Below are 21,331 nucleotides of genomic sequence, written 5' to 3' on the forward strand. Positions count from 1 at the left end.
GTATTGTTTGAATTTCTGCACCATAGTCGTGATACCACACGCAAGCAAAATCCTTCTGAAGAGATCATCCAACAATGTCTGGATTCAATTGTTGATAAGGAAATACTAGATGTACAAGCTGGCTTCAGAAAAAACAGAGGGACTTGAGATCACATTGCCAACCTTAATTGATTAATTATGGAAGAAAATGGAGTATCAGAAAGACCTTTCATGAGCACAACACGCTCTGGACATCCTTTAAGGAAATGGGCACACCACTACACCTGACCTAGCTCATAAGATTGTTCTATCAAGATCAAGAAGCTACAGTCTGAACACCATATGGAGACATGGATTGGTTCAAGTTCAGAAAGGCCACAAGCCAAGAATGCATCCTATCACCGGCAGTTTTCAACAACCTCCAGTATGCTGATGATATTACCCTGCTGGCTGACAACAAGATGCTTTAGCTACTGCTGCAAGATATATACTAAAAACCCAGACTTGTCTGCATCAATTGAGAGTCACTTGCTTCCAGCGACCTCCACTGTCACAGTGTCATTCTGATGCAAAACTTTCCAGAAATTAACACTGGCAGATGAACCACAGAGCTAGAGAGGCTGCAATGCTGCATCCACCACTGAGCTAGATCCACTCAAAAATACCAAAGGCCCAAGTTCTGAATCAAGGCAGATTGAATTCTATGTGTTACATGGAGCATGTTTTACAAAACAAGTTATGAAGGGGACTCTGTCTCGCCAAGATCCTTTATTATGCAGAGTACGCCTGTTATTCCCTCAACAGACAGAGGTTGCTCCACCACAGTGCTTCAATCAATGACAACACAAGATCAGGGCTATAAATTTAAACAAGTAGCAGATCAATTCAGCAGGATTGTTTTCAGACATAATCAGTGACTTTTTAAATATAGAATTTGTGAGTTGTAAGGAATGAAAGATAAATAATTCCAGTGCTAACTGAAGGGACTTATGACAGAGAGAAAGTATGCTTTGTTGGTTAACTTTCCGTTGCTTCTACCCTCAGCCTAGAAAAGTCACTTAAGGACACTCAACGTCATTCTTAACTTACCCTGAAACTCACCTGTGCTAATTCCTCCATCTTAAAAGAGCACAGAAACTAAACCAGTCAGACACTATGGTGTTGTTACTCCGTGCAATTTCATTTTGTGTTTACTTCTTGCAATTGATTAGTTCCACCTATCCACTCACTTACTTAAATGCAACTATTTAACTAAATGCTTACAGATAAATCAATACTAACCATTGACTGCATAGAGTGCATCCGGAAAGTATTCACAGCGCATCACTTTTTCCACATTTTGTTATGTTACAGCCTTATTCCAAAATGGATTAAATTCATTTTTTCCTCAGAATTCTACACACAACACCCCATAATGACAACGTGAAAAATGTTTACTTGAGGTTTTTGCAAATTTATTAAAAATAAAAAAAAAAACTGAGAAATCACATGTACATAAGTATTCACAGCCTTTGCTTAATACTTTGTCGATGCACCTTTGGCAGCAATTACAGCCTTAAGTCTTTTTGAATATGATGCCACAAGCTTGGCACACCTATCCTTGGTTAGTTTCGCCCATTCCTCTTTGCAGCACCTCTCAAGCTCCATCAGGTTGGATGGGAAGCATCGGTGCACAGCCATTTTAAGATCTCTCCGGAGATGTTCAATCGGATTCAAGTCTGGGCTCTGGCTGGGCCACTCAAGGACATTCACAGAGTTGTCCTGAAGCCACCTCTTTGATATCTTGGCTGTGTGCTTAGGGTCGTTGTCCTGCTGAAAGATGAACCGTCGCCCCAGTCTGAGGTCAAGAGCACTCAGGAGCAGGTTTTCATCCATGATGTCTCTGTACATTGCTGCAGTCATCTTTCCCTTTATCCTGACAAGTCTCCCAATCCCTGCCGCTGGAAAACATCCCCACAGCATGATGCTGCCACCACCATACTTCACTGTAGGGATGGTATTGGCCTGGTGATGAGCGGTGCCTGGTTTCCTCCAAACGTGACGCCTGGCATTCACACCAAAGAGTTCAATCTTTGTCTCATCAGACCAGAGAATTTTCCTTCTCATGGTCTGAGTGTCCTTCAAGTACCTTTTGGCAAACTCCAGGAGGGCTGCCATGTGCCCTTTACTAAGCAGGGGCTTCCGTCTGGCCACTCTACCATACAGGCCTGATTGGTGGACTGCTGCAGAGATGGTTGTCCTTCTGGAAGGTTCTCCTCTCTCCACAGAGGACCTCTGGATCTCTGACAAGAGTGACCATTGGGTTCTTGGTCACCTCCCTGACTAAGGCCCTTCTCCCCGATCGCTCAGTTTAGATGGCCGGCCAGCTCTAAGAAGAGTCCTGGTGGTTTCGAACTTCATCCACTTACGGATGATGGAGGCCACTGTGCTCATTGGGACCTTCAAAGCAGCAGAAATTTTTCTGTAACCTTCCCCAGATTTGTGCCTTGAGACAATCCTGTCTCGGAGGTCTACAGACAATTCCTTTGACTTCATGCTTGGTTTGTGCTCTGACATGAACTGTCAACTGTGGGACCTTATATAGACAGGTGTGTGCCTTTCCAAATCATGTCCAATCAACTGAATTTACCACAGGTGGACTCCAATTAAGCTGCAGAGAACATCTGAAGGATGATCAGGGGAAACAGGATGCACCTGAGCTCAATTTTGAGCTTCATGGCAAAGGCTGTGAATACTTATGTACATGTGCTTTCTCAATTTTTTTATTTTTAATAAATTTGCAAAAATCTCAAGTAAACTTTTTTCACACTGTCATTATGGGGTGTTGTTTGTAGAATTCTGAGGATAAAAATGAATTTGATCCATTTTGGAATAAGGCTGTAACAACAAAATGTGGAAAACGTGATGCGCTGTGAATACTTTCCGGATGCACTGTATATTTAAAGGAAAGTAAGAAATGCTATTACAATCTCTTAATTGTTTGCAGTGACAAGTATTAATGTTGTGCTATTCTTTATTAGCTACACACAAACCAATAACATTTAAAATTACATATTTTAACAGTCCTTAATACCACTGGGTAAATACCATGGAGGTTCACCTAGGTAGTGTGCTGCTTGATTAAAAAAAACCGAAACCTTGACCATTTATTGGTTGACTGATGACCAAAAATAACTAAAAAAAATTCTTCCCAATCCCTGCTGTCTGCTAACCACCTTCAAAAATAGCAGCCGTCACCATTTTTAACATTTGGAAGCCTTTGCAAGATATCAAATATCTCCTGAACCAATAAAGAGATTTAAATAATTCAAAAAAGGGTTCTCTCAGCATAAACTGAGGACTTTTCTTCAGTCACCATATACTTTGAAATTAATATTTATTTATAGCCTTTTAAAATTGATGTCTGAATATTGATTTTCAGTTTGTGATCTTTTTTAAGCAACAGAAAACAAAATTATGAAGTTGTTATTCGTACCGTAAAGACCCTTTTACATGAAAAAAATAAAAATCATAAAAATGGTTAACCTTCATAGATTCTAATCCCTCCACAAATTGGAGAAAAACCTAATTTTTATATATCTTCTATCCAGTGATGTGCGGAATGTGTTTCTGTCTTATACAGTTTGTTTGTAATACATTTTTGAAATCTGCCCTTTCACTTTGAATAGCCCTGCACTTAAATAATGTTGCACAGAAATTATTTGTGAATTTGTCAACTGCCAGATAAAAGCACTTTTCATCTCAAATTAGAACTGCTTTTGCACTAAGCAAAACCTACCAAGTAATTTCAGTGTGGTGGGTACTATATTAACAATTAAAAATTGTCAAGTCTAAACATTGTCTTAATGTATTACTTGGTGATTGTAGTACTCTTCCTTTCTCATTTTAAAGTTTACCATGTAATGCTACTCATGAAATTAATCAATATTAAAATGATGTACCCTTGAAAGAACTGGACAGAAATTTGAGTGCTAAATGTGTAATCTGTTTCACTCTGCTACAGAGCTCATCTTATTTAGCTTTTACTAGAACCACTAAACCCTACTACAAAATATTTAAAAAATGTGTTTATGAGCATATGACAATGAGAAAACAATAAAATCACAAAATACAGAGTAAATAAGTAACTGGGACACATTCATATTTGAACTCTGCATTTATGATCAGTTTAGGAAAGGAAAAAAAAAAAGAAAAAGTTGTACACTTTGGGAATATGACCCCCACAGAGAAAGAAAAATCAGTATTAAGTTAACATTAACATGTAAGTGAAATCAACTGACTCCAACTGTTAGCTAGGAAGAATGATGGGCTGCATTCATTCTTAATAAGCCAAATCAGCAATAGACTTAGAATGACAACAGCACAATAAATTTAATGTTATGAGTATTTCAAAACAAAGGCAAACATGTACAAGACACTAAAAATGCTTATTCTTGATCTTCATCCCAATCCTTCTTTGCTTGTGGAGCTTTTGGTCCCCCTGCTGGTTTTGCCATAATTATCTATAAAGAAAAAGACAAAAAATATATCATACAGTCATTATAGTGTAGATTTAATTTAGTGATAAACTAAGCATAATACAGGCAGATAAAGTAAACAGAACACTGATGACATTGTTTCAGTGAGATTAAGTACATTTCAAAACAGAACTGCTGGCAACCCTACGGTGCTACAGCAAAAAAACAACAAAAAAAAAACAAAACTTTCAGGTCTTTTTATTTCTTTTATTCTCTTTAATGGTAAGCAGGTGGGGGCCCAGAACTAAGTAGAGACATGAATACAAGTGTTAGCACTTGTTAAAAAATACAGCTTTAAGTCAATAAGGATGGAGTTGGGGTAGTGGTAAAACAGTAAATTCAAACTGCTATAATACATTCCTTGGTAAAGGAGGAAGAATGGACGGCTCTAGCTTAATCTTTTGGTGATATACTAGATTTACAAAGATTTCCTACTATTTTCAAGTAGAATGTTCTTGTTTGTAAATATGCTGTATTCACCAGAAATTTACTGAATATTTTCCTGGAAATCTGCCCTGTGGCTTTGGCAACATTTTTCTCTCCAGCACCTCATAGCTGATCATAATGAGAAAATTATGAATATTGCCACTTGACATACCTATTATAACACCTACCTGTGTGTGGCTGGCCCCATGTGCCACATGTCAAATTATGCATGTAAATTACCCATGTGCCTAGGTATCAAAACAAGTCTTAACACTAGAATTACCAGAGCCTACGAGAAAACTCGTAAATCCAGCCCACCTTAAATCCGTTTGCACCTTTCCGTCAGCATCTTTTGTCCTGTAAATGTGCCAATTAAGGCAAGCAGCCTGCTATTCCATCCCCCCACCTTCGCAGAACATTCACAAAGTTCTCCCAGCTCATGCCTTGATTGATTATCTGGGAGTGAAGTGCTGGAGTTTTAGAATGGAAATAATAGATCATTACTTGGAACACATGCATTTCATGTGTGTTCCGTTTCTACAGTAATCTGTGTAAATATATTGTTAAAACAGAAACTTTGTCATATTTTAGTAATAAATGTTACAAAATGAAGGCATAAACTGTAGAATGTGTGAAACCTGAAGTCCAAAGATCAAATAAACATTTTTACAAAAGGTTCAAGGACGGAAACAACAGCTTCTGTGGCGTAGCGGTAAGATTTGCTGACTTGTAATCAAGAATCCTCGGTTCGATCCTGACTGCTTCCTATATTTGCCGTTTTCAGTAATGAGCTGCTCTTATTGTTAATATTATACAGTACACACATACATTTGGTTTGTGTCTGTAACAGACGCTGTACATTTATAGGACTTGTAAAAGTTACTGTTTTTTTTTTCACTTTTATTCTCTCAGTCACGACCATGATGCATACTACCGCCCCCCCAAACCCCCCTCCACCCAGGGATCTGACTGTTACTTTTTATCTGAAACTGGGAATAACTGTAGATGTGAGTGGTGTTTTGAGGCAATGGAACTGGACATTCTTTGATCTGGATGGATAAAAGACATAGGTATATATGATATTTGGAATAACTCATTTTATGACCTGCATAGTACATTTCGGAAAACATTGTGGCAAGGATGCAACATTACTCATATTATTCATATTCATTCGCATAACATCTTGCGGTAGTAATCACTTGCCAGTCAGCCACGTTGCTGTATGGTGAGGTTACTTTTGTACTCCAGGACATGCAGAGGAAAGAATAGTACAGAGGTCAGTTCAGCGCCATATGCAATCATCAGATTCTAATGTTAACAGTTTACACACACGCAAGTACCGTCCTTCCTACATTTATTACATGTGTACCTGTTGCATTGCGCACACTTCTCTCTCTGCTGTGGTTTCTATTACACACCTGAAAGAAAGAGACACTATATGTGACATTTTGAAGAAATCATTTGATGACCTGAATAGTACCAATCAGAAAACATCATCGCACTAATGCAATATTATTTGAAAACGAACAGCATCAGATCGGGTGTGAATTTATGCTGCCACAGCACAGAGAGAAGTGTGCGCATTGCAACAGGTACACATGTAAATGTAGGAAGGACGGTTCTTGCGTGTGTGTAAACTGTTAACATTTGAATCTGATGATTTCATATAGCGCTGAACTTACCTCTGTACTATTCTTTCCTCTGCATGTCCTGAAGTACAAATGAAACATCACCATACAGCAACATGTGGGGACTGGCAAGATCGGGGGGAAAAAAAAACACGCAGTCAGCAATTACTACCGCAAGATGTTATGCGAATGAATATGAATAATATGAATAATGTTGCATCCTTGCCACAATGTTTTCCAAAATGTACTATGCAGGTCATAAAATGAGTTATTCCAAATATCATATATACCTATGTCTTTTATCCATCCAGATCAGAGAATGTCCAGTCCCATTTCCTCAAAACACCACTCACATCTTCAGTTATTCCCAGTTTTAGATAAAAATTAACAGCGTCAGATCCCTGAGTGGGGGGGTTGGCAGTATAGTATGCATCGTGGTCGTGACTAACAGAATAAAAGTGGAAAATAAAATGGTAACTTTTACAAGTCCTATAAATGTACAGCGGCTGTTACAGACACAAACCAAATGTATGTGTGCACTGTATAATATTAACAATAAGAGCAGCTCACTACTGTAAACGGCAAATACAGGAGGCAGTCAGGATCGAACTGGGGACTCTTGATTACAAGTCAGCTAATCTTACCGCTACGCCACGGAAGCTGTTGTATCGTCCTTGAACCTTTTGTGGAAGTGTTTATTTGATTGTTGGACTTCAGGCTTCACACATTCTACAGTTAATGCCTACATTTTGTAACATTTATTACTAAAATATGACAAAGTTTCTGTTTTAACAATGTGTTTACACAGATTACTGTAGAAACGGAACACACATGAAATGCATGTGATCCAAATAATGATCTATTATTTCCACTCTAAAACTCCAGCACTTCACGCCCAGATAATCAATCAAGACGCTGACGGAGAGGTGCTAACAGATTTAAGGTGGGCCGGATTTAAGAGTTTTCTTGTAGGCTCTGGTAATTCTAGTGTTGAAGTTTAAGAGTTGAATTTGAATCCTGGTCCAATGTGCACCTAGCACATGTCTGAGTCTCATAGCCTTTTGAGCTTATGCTTAAAAGCTGATGCTGTTTTTTTATTATTCCCTATGATAAATGCATTTTTGTTATTTTATATAACCCTTAAGACAAAATGTTGTATTTTAAGGTATAATCATTTTTCTATATTTTTAGTACTAAGTTTCCTGTTGATGTACGCAGCTGGATTATAAATTAGACCATTGTTCTACAAACCATGAGAAAACAGGATAAATGTGCAAAAACTCACACATCTCTTAAAATAAGAATAAAAATAATACATTTAAAAATTCACATACACCCTAAGCTAACAGGACTATCAATCAACCTAGTGGACGGGGTTAAATTGTGGTCATTTAAGGTACCAATGTTTGTTTGTCATGTCCCGTTAGCAACTGCATGTAACTAATCACATTAAAAGTTTTCTGATTATGTAATGAATTCCTTTTTTGAATAGTGACCTAATCAATATTATATTATTTTGCTATGTAAGTACTAAAATACCACATATCACTTTTAAATAATTGCTAGCTTTCATGTATAAGAAGCACATAAAACGTATTCACCAATCATTTTGGCATTACACTGATCACTTATGTATAAGGTTTATCAGGTTTCTCTCTTCAAGTATCTTTACCCAAACTTCCCTTAAGTATAGTAGTTTTTGGCACACCTATTGGCTTACCCATAATGGTCTAATAATTAACATAAAAAATGGTAAGACAGTTATAGCATAATTTTATTCAAGCTATTCGGAATTTAGCCTCAGAAATAACAGATACTGAAAAATTACATTCTTTTTCTTCTTCTTTTGGCTGCTCCCGTTAGGGGTTGCCACAGTGGATCATCTTCTTCCATATCTTTCTGTCCTCTGCATCTTGTTCTGTTACACCCATTACTTGCATGTCCTCTCTCACCACATTCATAAACCTTCGCTTAGGCCTTCCTCTTTTCCTCTTCCCTGGCAGCTCTATTCTTAGCATCCTTCTCCCAATATACCCAGCATCTCTTCTCTGCACATGTCCAAACCAACGCAATCTTGCCTCTCTGACTTTGTCTCCCAACCGTCCAACTTGAGCTGACCCTCTAATGTACTCATTTCTAATCCTATCCATCCTCATCATGCACAGTGCAAATCTTAGCATCTTTAACTCTGCTATCTCCAGCTCTGTCTCCTTGCTTTCTGGTCAGTGCCATTGTCTCCAACCCATATAACATAGCTGGTCTCACTACCGTCCTGTAGACCTTCCCTTTCACTCTTGCTGATACCGGTCTGTCACAAATTACTCCTGACACTCTTCTCCACCCATTCCACCCTGCCTGCACTCTTTTTCACCACTCTTCCACAATCCCCATTACTCTGTACTGTTGATCCCAAGTATTTAAACTCATCCACCTTCGCCAACTCTACTCCCTGCATCCTCACCATTCCACTGACCTCCCTCTCATTTACACACATGTATTCTGTCTTGTTCCTACTGATCTTCATTCCTCTCCTCTCTAGAGCATATTTCCACCTCTCCAGGGTATCCTCAACCTGCTCCCTACTATCGCTACAGATCACAATGTCATCAGCAAACATCATAGTCCTTGAGGACTCCTGTCTATTCCTCTGTCTACCATTGCAAATAAGAAAGGGCTCAGAGCAGATCCCTGAAAAATAATAAAAAATAAAATTTCACCTGGTCTACTCCAAGTACAGTTACAGCTGCATTTGTGGCCAGTTTGATTCCCCAGTGCTTTGCAAGGTATGGATCATAGATGCCAGATTCCAGCATATCTTTAACTGCTGCTCCTTCATTCTATAGGTTAAAAACAAAGTATATTTATGAGAATTAAAATTTGTATTAATTAAAAAAAATCATTACTTTATTACGAACTAAACAGTGCTGAGTAGATACCAATTGTTTGTTCTACCTTTTGTGTAAGATCCTACCTTATAAAATTAACGTTCACATAAGTAAAATTAACGTTCACATAAGTGCTTAATTTCAACAGAACATCAGTTTCTCATAGTTATTTTAATTATGGTGTAGTAATTTACCCCTGTCATTTAAGAAGAAGTCAAACTTTCTTAGCTATTACCATAAAAGCACAGTGTTAATTAAGCCAGTTAGTAAGTAAACAGTCTAACTGCTAGAAGCACACACTGATAAGACAAGTATATAAATAGAACACTGGTATACAGTTTTCTGACTGTGCCATCTCTTGATCATATTGATACAGTATTAACATATAAAAGTATGACTGTATAACCAATTATAGAGAAAAATGAAACAAGTAAGCTTTAAACAGAACTTTCTTTAAAGAAGGACTTTTACTTTTTTGTAATATCAATTTTTTTTCTAAAAGAAAAAAAAAACAAAACAAAAAAAAACAAAAACACTAACCTTTATAAGTACAGTACCATAAATTTACACCGGCTGTTACAGACGCAAATCAAATGTATGCTTTTATTCTATAACTGTAAGAATAAGAGCAGCTCACTTCTTAAAACGGAGGTGTCTGGCATCGAAACGGCAACCTTTTAATTACCAGTTGGCAGTTCTTACCACACAGCCACCAAAGCAGTCGTATTAAAGGCATGTCAACATTGCACCCTAAGGCGAGTTCTTTTTCTGCAGTTATATTCTTGAATAAAAGCGCTCTTATTTTGTTATACTTGTACCTTTTGTGAAAATGTTTATTTGAAATTTGGACTTCAGGGTTCACACATTGTACCCTTCATGTCTACATTTTGTCAATTATTACTAAAACATGAAAAATGTTTGTTTTAATGATGTGTTTACATAGATTGTTATAGACACAGAACACACATGAAATGCATGTATTCCAAATAATGATATATTATTTACCCTATACAACTCTAGGCAACTCACACGCTGGTAAACAGACTTGAGCTGAGAGAACTTTCTGCCCTTTCTGTGTGTGTGTGGAGAGTGGGGGGAGAGGGGCTGGGGATAGCAGGATGCTTGCTGCTTGTGCCTATCAACACATTTAGAACACAAAAGACGCTGATGGAGAGGTACGAAGGGATTTAAGTTGGGTCAGGATTATGAGTTTAGTCGTAGGCTTTGGTAATTCTAAGAGGCTAACATAACGCAGTAGGTTATACTCCACACATCATGACATTAAGTCAACGGAAGGTATGCTCAAGCTTTATACCGTGCTGGTTGGACCTCACCTCAAGTACTGTATACAGTTTTGGTCTCCAGGCTACAAAAAAAAACCCCACACACACAAAAGCTTTTGGATAGGTGCAGAGAAGAGCATCTAGGTTGATTCCAGGATTATGGAATAAGTTGCCAACTAATGATGTAAACACGTGGATTTTAGGGACCTTCAAAGCTAGACTTGATGTTAATTGGGATGAGACAGGCCATTTAGCTCAACAAAGCTCACCAGTCCTATACACTTAATTCTTCCAGACTGTACTAATGTGAAAAAGTAATTTCAGTTTTATGGAGTTACACATCAGGAACTAAGAAGGCTAATGAGCAGAGCCTAACTGGTAATATCAGGGTACCAATATATCTGTAAGAGCCATTTTCATAGTTATATAAGATTCATAAATATTTTACTAGATGACAATGCATAATCTATGGGAGGTTCCTAAAACCCCCATACGTTGAGTAAAATTGGTATATTCTAGCTATTTCTATCTGCTTTGATTAAACATTATTCTTCAGTTAGTGACCAGCCTTGCCATGTGTAAGGTGTAGAGGGCATGAATTATTATTATTGTTTTTTTTTCTTTTTTAATTTTATTATAATCATTCATAAAAATCGATCAATTTTTACAAAAAATAGGATTGAAAAACAAGTCGACCCCCACCCCTGAGAGAGAGAGCATGGCCAACGGGGTAAAATGTAAGGCTTGTAAACATACCTAAATTGATGAGTTTAATAGGCCAGTAGAGATGAATGGAGAAGAAAAAGAAATGCGGAGATAACTGCTTCCTTGGTGCTTTAAGAGCTTATTCTAAAATTTTATTGATTATATCCTGCCAGGTTTTAAAAAAATTCTGTACAGATCCTCTAACTGAATATTTGATTTTTTCCAATCTATATATATAATTCACTAAGCCGGAAGACAAGTAGCCACCCATGGAAAGCACGCCGGAAGGGGCGTGGATTCACTAAGCCGCCGACAAGTAAGACACCCAAGACCATTGGATACGACGACAACTCGCACCATAGCAAACTGTTTTACACGCTATATACAGAGATTCTTCTTAAATAGCCCTGCAGGAACACGGAAGACGTTTCCCCGCCCACCAACACTCCTTTATTCCTGGCCCGCGTCTACCCTCGCTCTCTAGGCATTCCCACTGCCTGCTCATGTGCCCGGATGCAAAAATTCACCGACCACCCAGTTAGCTAAGCCGGAAGACAAGTAGCCACCCATGGAAACCAGACACAAAAACTCACCGACCACCCAGTTAGTCCCTTTCGTCTGTGCTAGGAGTCCACATGCACCTCTGAGCCACGTTCACTTTTCATTATTCTTTTCGGTTTCGACACCCAACTGTGTCCACCATCGAAAGCCATGGGAAAGGAACAATGAAGCCCCGCCCAGAAACTCTACCCCCCTCCTCCCACGTGATCAGGAACGCACCTCAGAGCACTGCCCACCAAATGAACAGCTCATCAAACACATACTCACTCGCTTTGTTCTGTCCTGCTGTCCAAATCCAGCTGTGAGCCACGTTGGCTGTTCTTTTGCCCTCCATGGCTACCGCTTCAAATGAATTTCATGGAGACACCTTGCCTGCATGACAACACTTACTGTAATGTCCGGATTTGTTGACCTCTGCTGGCCAATGAAGAGCATTGCAAGAAGTACATAACATTGGCCTACCTACCGCGCTATGTTCTTGGACGTGAATGGCGGTATCTTCTTGAAAAGCTGCAGAAAACTGAATGCGATGTTTGTGCATGAACGATTTAGTGCTGTGTTAACACTGAAGGGAATTGGAATGAGTTGTGTCGAAGCATTGCTGGCAATGTTCACATTGCATAATTCGTTCAGCGGAGTGTGTTTTTAAATGCATGTTGAGATATCTCTGCACTCAGAACGTTTTTGAACAAATCGTGCATTGAAAGATCTGTTTGGAATGCGTTTGTTCACTGTAGTGTGTGTTTAAATGTGCTTTGAGAGATTTCTGGCGCTTGAAGGTTTTGGAGCAGTGTTGACAGTGAAAATAATTTATCAGGGAATGTGTTTTGAGATGGTTAGTAAGGTATCTGCGTGCGTGAAAGTGTTTGTCGCAAATTTTGCCTACAAATGTTTCTGTTGAATTGATCTGCATATGGTTGTGGAGATCCATCTCACCTGTGAAGTCTTCGTTACAAAATGTGCAATTGAAGGTGAGAGTGGAATGAGTTCGTAAGTGTTTCTTGAGAGCGCCAGTTGTTTTGAAGCATTGTTGGCAAGGTTCACATTGCATAATTCATTTAGTGTTGTGTTTTTTTAAATGTGCGTTCAAATATCTCTGCACTCGGAAGCGTTTGGAACAAAAGGTGCATTGAAAGTCCTGTATTCAATGCGTGTGTTCAGGGGAGTGTGTCTTTAAATGTTTTTCAGGAAGAGGAGAGTGGGCACGTGACGTCAGATTAGGTGACACAAAACACGGCATCAAACCACCCGTAAGCCGCGTTAACTGTTCATTTGCCTTCCATGGCCACCGCTTCAAATGTATTTCATGGAAACAACAGTTCTTTCAATGTTATACAGATTCCTGCATCAAGTAACTGCACGCGCGCTACACTGAATGGATCAAGGTGTCTACCAGGCGCAGAAAGGCGTGTGTAAGCCGTTGAACCCCATTCATGCTGCAAACCGGGGAATTACCACTAAGTGTGAGTCATATACTCGCACTGATTACGTCCCTGCTCTTTGTACACCCTCCCCCCAACCCCCGCTACTACCGTGGTCAAGTAACTTGGTGGATTATATATAGAAAAGCAGCCAGAACCGCAAAGAATAATGAAAAGTCTACGTGACTCACAGGTGCATGTGGACTGTGCCCGAGCACGGTCCACCCCCATCCCTCGGTCTGGGAGGAGAAGGCACGATGGCGGTCCGCCAGTTTTCAGTGACGGACAATTGTGTGTTGGTTTGTTCTGTGCATTGATACAATGTTACTTTTCTTGGTGATTTATTACATTACCCATTTTTCAAATGTTAATTTTCTCCCTGTGCTTAAAAATCATTAAAAAACCGGCCTGATTATGCGGCGAATGGTACGCCGTGGGTTGGCTAGTTTCAAATAGTATAAAACATCGGTTTCCCACTGACTTAAAAGAGGAGAGATAGGATTCTTCCAGTTTAGCAAAATAAGTCTGCATGCCAAAAGTGTAGTGAATGCAATCGCAGTTTGTTTGTCTTTCTCCACTTTAAACCCATCTGGAAGAACTCCAAACACAGCTGTTAATGGGTTAGGAGGGATTGTGACACCAAGGCTGTCTGAAAGGCACTTAAAAATTTTGGTCCAAAATGATGTTAATTTGGCACAGGCCCAAAACATGTGACCCAGTGAGGCTGGGATCTGATTGCAGCTTTTGCAGGTTGGATCTTGCCCTGGAAACATTTTGGACAGTTTTAGGTGAGACAGATGTGCTCGGGCATATGGTTTTAAACCGTGCCTCTTGTGCCTAGGAGCCTTTAGAGTGTGTGAAGTAACACGTAAAACAGCACTTATTTAAGTGCAAAGCCGTACGTTTAAAGCGTATAAGAAGAAGTTAAGAATCTTCTAAGTATAGAAAGAAGAAGAACTTTTAAGTACAGAAATAACTAAAGTTTCTCAAGAAAAGCTAAGTTTAGAGAAGATTCATTTTTCCTTTTTTTTGCCTTTTATTCTATGTGTGTAACTACTTTTTTCTTTATTCTTGTGTGGATAATTTGCTTTTAACTTTCACTAAATATTTTTAAAACAAACTTTTGGACTGAGAGACTTCTTTCGGCACGCATGTTACCTGTGCTCGATCTCGCCTTATACTTCGGCGGCTACACTAAAGTTTAAAACCTTATGCCCAACTTACAAAGCGGACAACAATTTGAAAGTAATGATAACCTTCGTACTATAGTCTCCAAACTTTCTCAAGACCTACTAGCACCGTGGCAATGCAAAGTTCAGAGTATTGAAAATACGGAGAGCAGACGAGCCCTTCGCACAGATCCAGTGAACTTTCTGGACGAACAGATAACATCAGCTTTGGATCCTGTGTACGGTTCGGCTCCACAAAGCCATACCTTTAAGAAGGAAATGGACAAGACTGATCAAGAGAAGTATCCTTTGAAAGGCATCCTGAGAGAAAGCAGTTTTGCTAAAAACTTTTATGCTGCAGACGAAAAAAGGGATACAGACACCTCAGTCAAAACGGCGGAGACGGCTGGAGGTACAAGCAGTAAGCACTGTATTTTTTGCAATGAAAATCATGATCTTAACGAATGCAGTGCAATTCAGAAAGTAACTTATGAATGTAGAATTGACTTTTTGAAATCTAAAGGCTTATGATTTAAGTGACTTAAACAAGAACATCTTAGTAAAGACTGAAGAAAAGATTAAATGCCAAATATGCACTCATTTACATCCAGTAATCCTGCATATGAATAAGGAAATTGATACCGACGTTAAAGCCACACCTCCTAAAAAGGAGAACGCTATGTCGGAAGAGAAGAACATTTCTTCTGCCCATATTTCTGTGGAACCACTAGAGAACTGTACTGATATCGGGGCCAGTAAGGAGTGTGCGTCTTAGCTGTGAATCCAGTTGAAGTTAAGTCTGAAACGAGTGAAAAATGTGTAGAAACATACAGTGCATCCGGAAAGTATTCACAGTGCATCACTTTTTCCACATTTTGTTATGTTACAGCCTTATTCCAAAATGGATTAAATTCATTTTTTCCTCAGAATTCTACACACAACATCCCATAATGACAACGTGAAAAAAGTTTACTTAAGGTTTTTGCAAATTTATTAAAAATAAAAAAACTGAGAAATCACATGTACATAAGCCTTTGCTCAATACTTTGTCGATGCACCTTTGGCAGCAATTACAGCCTCAAGTCTTTTTGAATATGGTGCCACAAGCTTGGCACACCTATCCTTGGCCAGTTTCGCCCATTCCTCTTTGCAGCACCTCTCAAGCTCCATCAGGTTGGATGGGAAGCGTCGGTGCACAGCCATTTTAAGATCTCTCCAGAGATGTTCAACCGGATTCAAGTCTGGGCTCTGGCTAGGCCACTCAAGGACATTCACAGAGTTGTCCTTAAGCCACTTCTTTGATATATTGGCTGTGTGCTTAGGGTCGTTGTCCTGCTGAAAGATGAACCGTCGCCCCAGTCTGAGGTCAAGAGCGCTCTGGAGCAGGTTTTCATCCAGGACGTCTCTGTACATTGCTGCAGTCATCTTTCCCTTTATCCTGACTAGTCTCCCAGTTCCTGCCGCTGAAAAACATCCTCACAGCATGATGCTACCACCACCATGCTTCACTGTAGGGATGGTGCCAGGTTTCCTCCAAACGTGACGCCTGGCATTCACACCAAAGAGTTCAATCTTTGTCTCATCAGACCAGAGAATTTTCCTTCTCATGGTCTGAGAGTCCTTCAGGTGCCTTTTGGCAAACTCCAGGCGGGCTGCCATGTGCCTTTTACTAAGGAGTGGCTTCCGTCTGGACACTCTACCATACAGGCCTGATTGGTGGATTGCTGCAGAGATGGTTGTCCTTCTGGAAGGTTCTCCTCTCTCCACAGAGGACCTCTGGAACTCTGACAGAGTGACCATCAGGTTCTTGGTCACCTCCCTGACTAAGGCCCTTCTCCCCCGATCACTCAGTTTAGATGGCCGGCCAGCTCTATGAAGAGTCCTGGTGGTTTCAAACTTCTTCCACTTACGGATGATGGAGACCACTGTGCTCATTGGGACCTTCAATGCAGCAGAAATTTTTCTGTAACCTTCCCCAGATTTTGTGCCTCGAGACAATCCTGTCTCAGAGGTCTACAGATAATTCCTTTGACTTCATGCTTGGTTTGTGCTCTGACATGAACTGTCAACTGTGGGACCTTATATAGACAGGTGTGTGCCTTTCCAAATCATGTCCAATCAACTGAATTTACCACAGGTGGACTCCAATTAAGCTGCAGAAACATCTCAAGGATGATCAGGGGAAACAGGATACACCTGTGCTCAATTTTGAGCTTCATGGCAAAGGCTGTGAATACTTATGTACATGTGCTTTCTCAATTTTTTTTTATTTTTAATAAATTTGCAAAAATCTCAAGTAAACTTTTTCACGTTGTCATTATGGCGTGTTGTGTATAGAATTCTGAGGAAAAAAATAAATTTAATTAATTTTGGAATAAGGCTGTAACATAACAAAATGTGGAAAAAGTGATGCGCTGTATCTCTCTATTATAAAAGGAAATCCTGGAAAGCAAAGCAAAAGCAAGGCTACGATACGTGATCCTCTCAGGAGACAATTATAAAGACCAGCGAGACCAAAGACACTTGCCACGGTGCAAGACACGCCCTACTTACAAGATAAGACCACGGGCAGAAAAAAAAAAATCAGTAGTGTAAAGGCAGTCACGCAGCACACACAGCTCCATTGCTCTCAGTGCATATAAAGTGTATGAGGTCAATACGGTAGAAATGAAATGAATAGGGTAGAAATAAAACATCGACGACTAAACAAAGACGAAAGAAAAGCGTGGAGAAAAGAGACCCAGATGCGGTGGAGAGAAAAAAATGCTAAAAAGAAAAACAATAATCTAGGTGCAAATTTAGAAAATAAGGAAAGTGATAATCAGCCCAGAACAAGTGGAATTGAAAACAAAGCACCTCCAACAGGGCTCAGAATTAAAAGATTAGAACTTCATAAACGGGAGCAGCGTTATACGTCCTGCAAGAAAGAGTTTTAACCACGCCTGGGCTGGAAATAAAGGACAAGTCCATAGACCTCTAACTAAGCAGTTGTTGGATTGCTTTTGGCAGACACGCATAATGTGCTCCCAGCTCTTAAAACAACGACATGCGACAAGCAGAACAGGCAGCACGGCAGCAGGTTGAAGCCTTTTTTGTTTTATGTGACTGATAGGTCTGATTGAGGGGGGTGGAGTACAGCACGGAAGACTGATAACGGGGTACTGATTGATGCGGTAAGGGGGAGGCGAGACCCGGGGGAGGAGGGGTCGGAGAGGGTGCTAGACAGTTGTGTTTGGGGTTACGAAGTCGGCAATTGTTCAAGTAAAACTTTTGTGACACTTTATTACGTCAGTCGCTACAGTATCCATCCATCCATTTTCCAACCCGCTGAATCCGAACACAGGGTCACGGGGGTCTGCTGGAGCCAATCCCAGCCAACACAGGGCACAAGGCAGGAACCAATCCCGGGCAGGGTGCCAACCCACTGCAGGACACACACAAACACACCCACACACCAAGCACACACTAGGGCCAATTTAGAATTGCCAATCCACCTAACCTGCATGTCTTTGGACTGTGGGAGGAAACCGGAGCACCCGGAGGAAACCCACGCAGACACGGGGAGAACATGCAAACTCCACGCAGGGAGGACCCGGGAAGCGAACCCAGGTCCCCAGGTCTCCCAACTGTGAGGCAGCAGCGCTACCCACTGCGCCACCGTGCTGCCCGCTACAGTATCAAAAAAAAAAAAAAAAAAAAAAAAAAAATAGTACAGATCTCATTAGTGCAAACAAAAGGCCGATTAATCATCAGAGCCAGGTATAATTGAAAAAATAGCAGTACAAAGCAAGATTGTCCCACAACAGTTAAAGCAACGACAAGTTTAATTTCAAAGAATACACAATTCGGTCAGGTGTATATTTATGATGACGGAGAAGCGATGCAAATTTTAACAGGCGACAAGTAAGGTGATGTATATATTCCGCGAATAACATTAGACACCAAAGGAGATCGTGATATGCCATTTGTATTAAAATGTTTACAGTTTACCGTGAGAATAGCTTTTGCTATGACAATTAACAAATCAAAGTTACAACCATTAGAAAACGTCGGATTATTTATTAGAGAAACAGAAATAATATTCACTCATGGGCGATTATACGTTGTGTTGTCACAATGTATCTCCAAAAACGGATTCAAAATTCAATGCGATCTTGAAGAAAAGGTAATTCCATATATTGTTTTTAATAAACCTTTAAAGTAAAAAGTGAAACTAATGAAACAAACAATTCCAAAGAAAAAAAAAAAGCTTTTAAAATTGTATATCCGATTAACCAAACAGTGGCATGGTAGTGCAGTGGGTAGCGCTGCTGCTTCGCAGTTAGGAGACCTGGGTCTCCCTGCGTGGAGTGTGCATGTTCTCCCTGTGTCTGCGTGGCTTTCCTCCGGGTGCTTCTTCCCACAGTCCAAAAACATGCAGGTTGGGTGGATTGACGATTCTAAATTGTCCCAAGTGTGGCTTGGTGTGTGTGTGTGCAAGCCCTGCGATTGGCTAGCGCCCTGCCCGAGGTTTGTTTCCTGCCTTGCGCCCTGTGTTGGCTGCGATTGGCTCCAGTAGACCCCAGTGACCCTGTAGTTAGGATATAGCAGGTTGGATGATGGATGGATGGATTAACCAAACACAGGGGTTGGCGAGCGAAGCGAGCAGGGGGCGGAGCCCCCTAGTGCTCTAACAGACTCTGGCAGCTCAGCTACATTTTGCACAGAAAGTTTGCAAGAGCAGTTAAATCTTTTTGGAAGAAAGTCTCACATCTACATCAACACTGTAGAAAGAGACAAAGTAAATACACATAAATTAGTAAAGTGTACAGTTTTAACCAAGTTACAAGTCTGGGGGATAGAAGAAAAAACATTTTTTGATTTACCAGAAGTGTTCACACCGAACTCTATACCAGTAAAAAGGGAGAACATCCCTACACAAGAAGATGTAAAGAAATTGTCTTATCTAAAAGACGTGTATCTACCCTAGATAAATGCTGACCAAAGCAATAATATTGTTATTACAATTCTATTATTAATATTATTGTTATAAGGTACAAATGCCCGTAAAGTCATGCAGCCATGGCAAAGCATACATAGTGAAGGTGAAGGACTTTATGCTGTGAAAACATTCCGTGGGTGGATTGGTAATGGATTGATAAAGGGCTCAGACAAAGAAAGACTGCAAAGTTATTCAGTCAATCATGTGACAGTAATGGAGGTAGAACAAATGTTACTCCAACAATACAATGTGGACTTTCCAGAACGCAGCTGTGAGGAAAAGGAGGAAATGTCACAGGATCATGTGCATTGCTTCAGATGCTGCAAGATTAATGGATGGACACTATTGCATTAATCAGCCTTTTAAAGATGAGACTCGAAGTGTCAAATAATCGTTCTGTTGCAGAACAACGTGCTTTTGGACTTAAAAGGAAACTTACAAAGTATCAAACATTCCATGAGGATTACAAAATTTTCATGAAAGGCATTTTAGACAAAGGATATGCCGTCAAGGAACAGCTGACCCTTGAAAAAAAAAAGAGTGTGGTACATACCTCACCACGGAGTACATCATCCAAAGAAAAATAAAATCAGAATGGTTTTTGACTGTACAGCCACTTATCAAGGCTTTTCTCTAAATGAACAGTTGCTGAAAGGACCTGATTTAACTAATACACTCATTGGAGTTCTTACAAGATTTAGAGAGGAGCCAATAGCTCTCATGGCAGACATTAAATCAATGTTCTATCAAGTGAAAGTTCCAGAAGAAGACACAGATCTTCGTTTCCTGTGGTGGCCTGAAGGTAATCTAAACAATGGACTTGAGGAATACAAAAGGACAGTATATCTGTTTGGTGCTACTTCATCACCGAGTTGTGCCTCTTATGCCTTACGAAAAACAGCAGAGGATGCAAGAGACACAGGTCCAGAGGAAGCAGTTAACAGTGTGCTGCATAATTTCTATGTTGATGACTGTTTAACTCTTTTAGGGCTAATTTTTTTTTGTTTCTTTTCTCCCAGGGCTGAATATTTTTCCAAAAACTAACTTTTTTTAAAAAAAGAACACAAAGCAATTGAAATCAACAAAAAATATTTACTTTTGACAAATGTTACTGTCTTGCATGTTGTATGAGCCTGCATACTCTATGATTTCACATACATATCACATACATTTTACACAGCAAAGTCCTGCAAAGCCTGATCTCGCTCAAAGCAGCCAATTTCAGTCATTGCCACATTGCACTGCTTACAATATGTGTTGCTTTGGTGCCTACTTTTCAAATGTCTGTTGCTGCACTTTCTCACATATATTGTTAGTGTGTACTGTAGAGAGACAAGTCACCCGGTTGCCATTATGCCATGCCACTGCCATCAAGTTTTCTGAATAAAACTTTGCAGCATCACGTACCTATCATCACGCTGCATAACCTGTCCAAAGCCACCAGGGGACAAAGCACGTTTGGACCAATGCTGGAAGTTACATCACCAGTTCTGTCCCATCTCTATTTGTAATGCCACAGCGCGCTTCATCTCGTCTTTTGTTGTGGGTTTCCACTTTGAAAAACGAGAATGCGATGCAAGCGCAGCCCGTGATTCAAAAAATTTCTCTGCCTACCTGTTTGTCTCATCTGACAGTAGCTGAAAAGCAGCATCAGGAGAGAGCGGCCTGAAGTAGTTCAGCAGCTGGTGATCTGTCGTGTCCAACAGCAAGCCATGCCGTCTTGTGAAGTCCGGTAGCCCACGGATCAATGTCTGTGTATTCCTCCCATGCGAACCT

The 21,331-nt window shown here is 40.0% G+C and overlaps 1 protein-coding gene across 1 annotated transcript in view; it reads right to left on the bottom strand.

The window, feature by feature from the left end:
* Window positions 1-4,325: 4,325 nt before the first annotated feature.
* Window positions 4,326-21,331, bottom strand: part of cct8 (chaperonin containing TCP1, subunit 8 (theta)) — a 167,017-nt gene continuing 150,011 nt past the window's right edge. Inside the window, exons 14-15 of the mRNA XM_051925746.1 lie at window positions 9,268-9,387; window positions 4,326-4,481 (exon numbers count right to left, since the gene is read on the bottom strand). Of these exons, the coding sequence (XP_051781706.1) occupies window positions 4,407-4,481; window positions 9,268-9,387 (195 nt within the window). The 3' untranslated portion in view covers window positions 4,326-4,406. The remainder of the gene's footprint in view (window positions 4,482-9,267; window positions 9,388-21,331) is intronic.

The sequence above is a fragment of the Erpetoichthys calabaricus genome, chromosome 4, assembly GCF_900747795.2.
Source record: "Erpetoichthys calabaricus chromosome 4, fErpCal1.3, whole genome shotgun sequence".
NCBI lineage: Eukaryota > Metazoa > Chordata > Cladistia > Polypteriformes > Polypteridae > Erpetoichthys > Erpetoichthys calabaricus.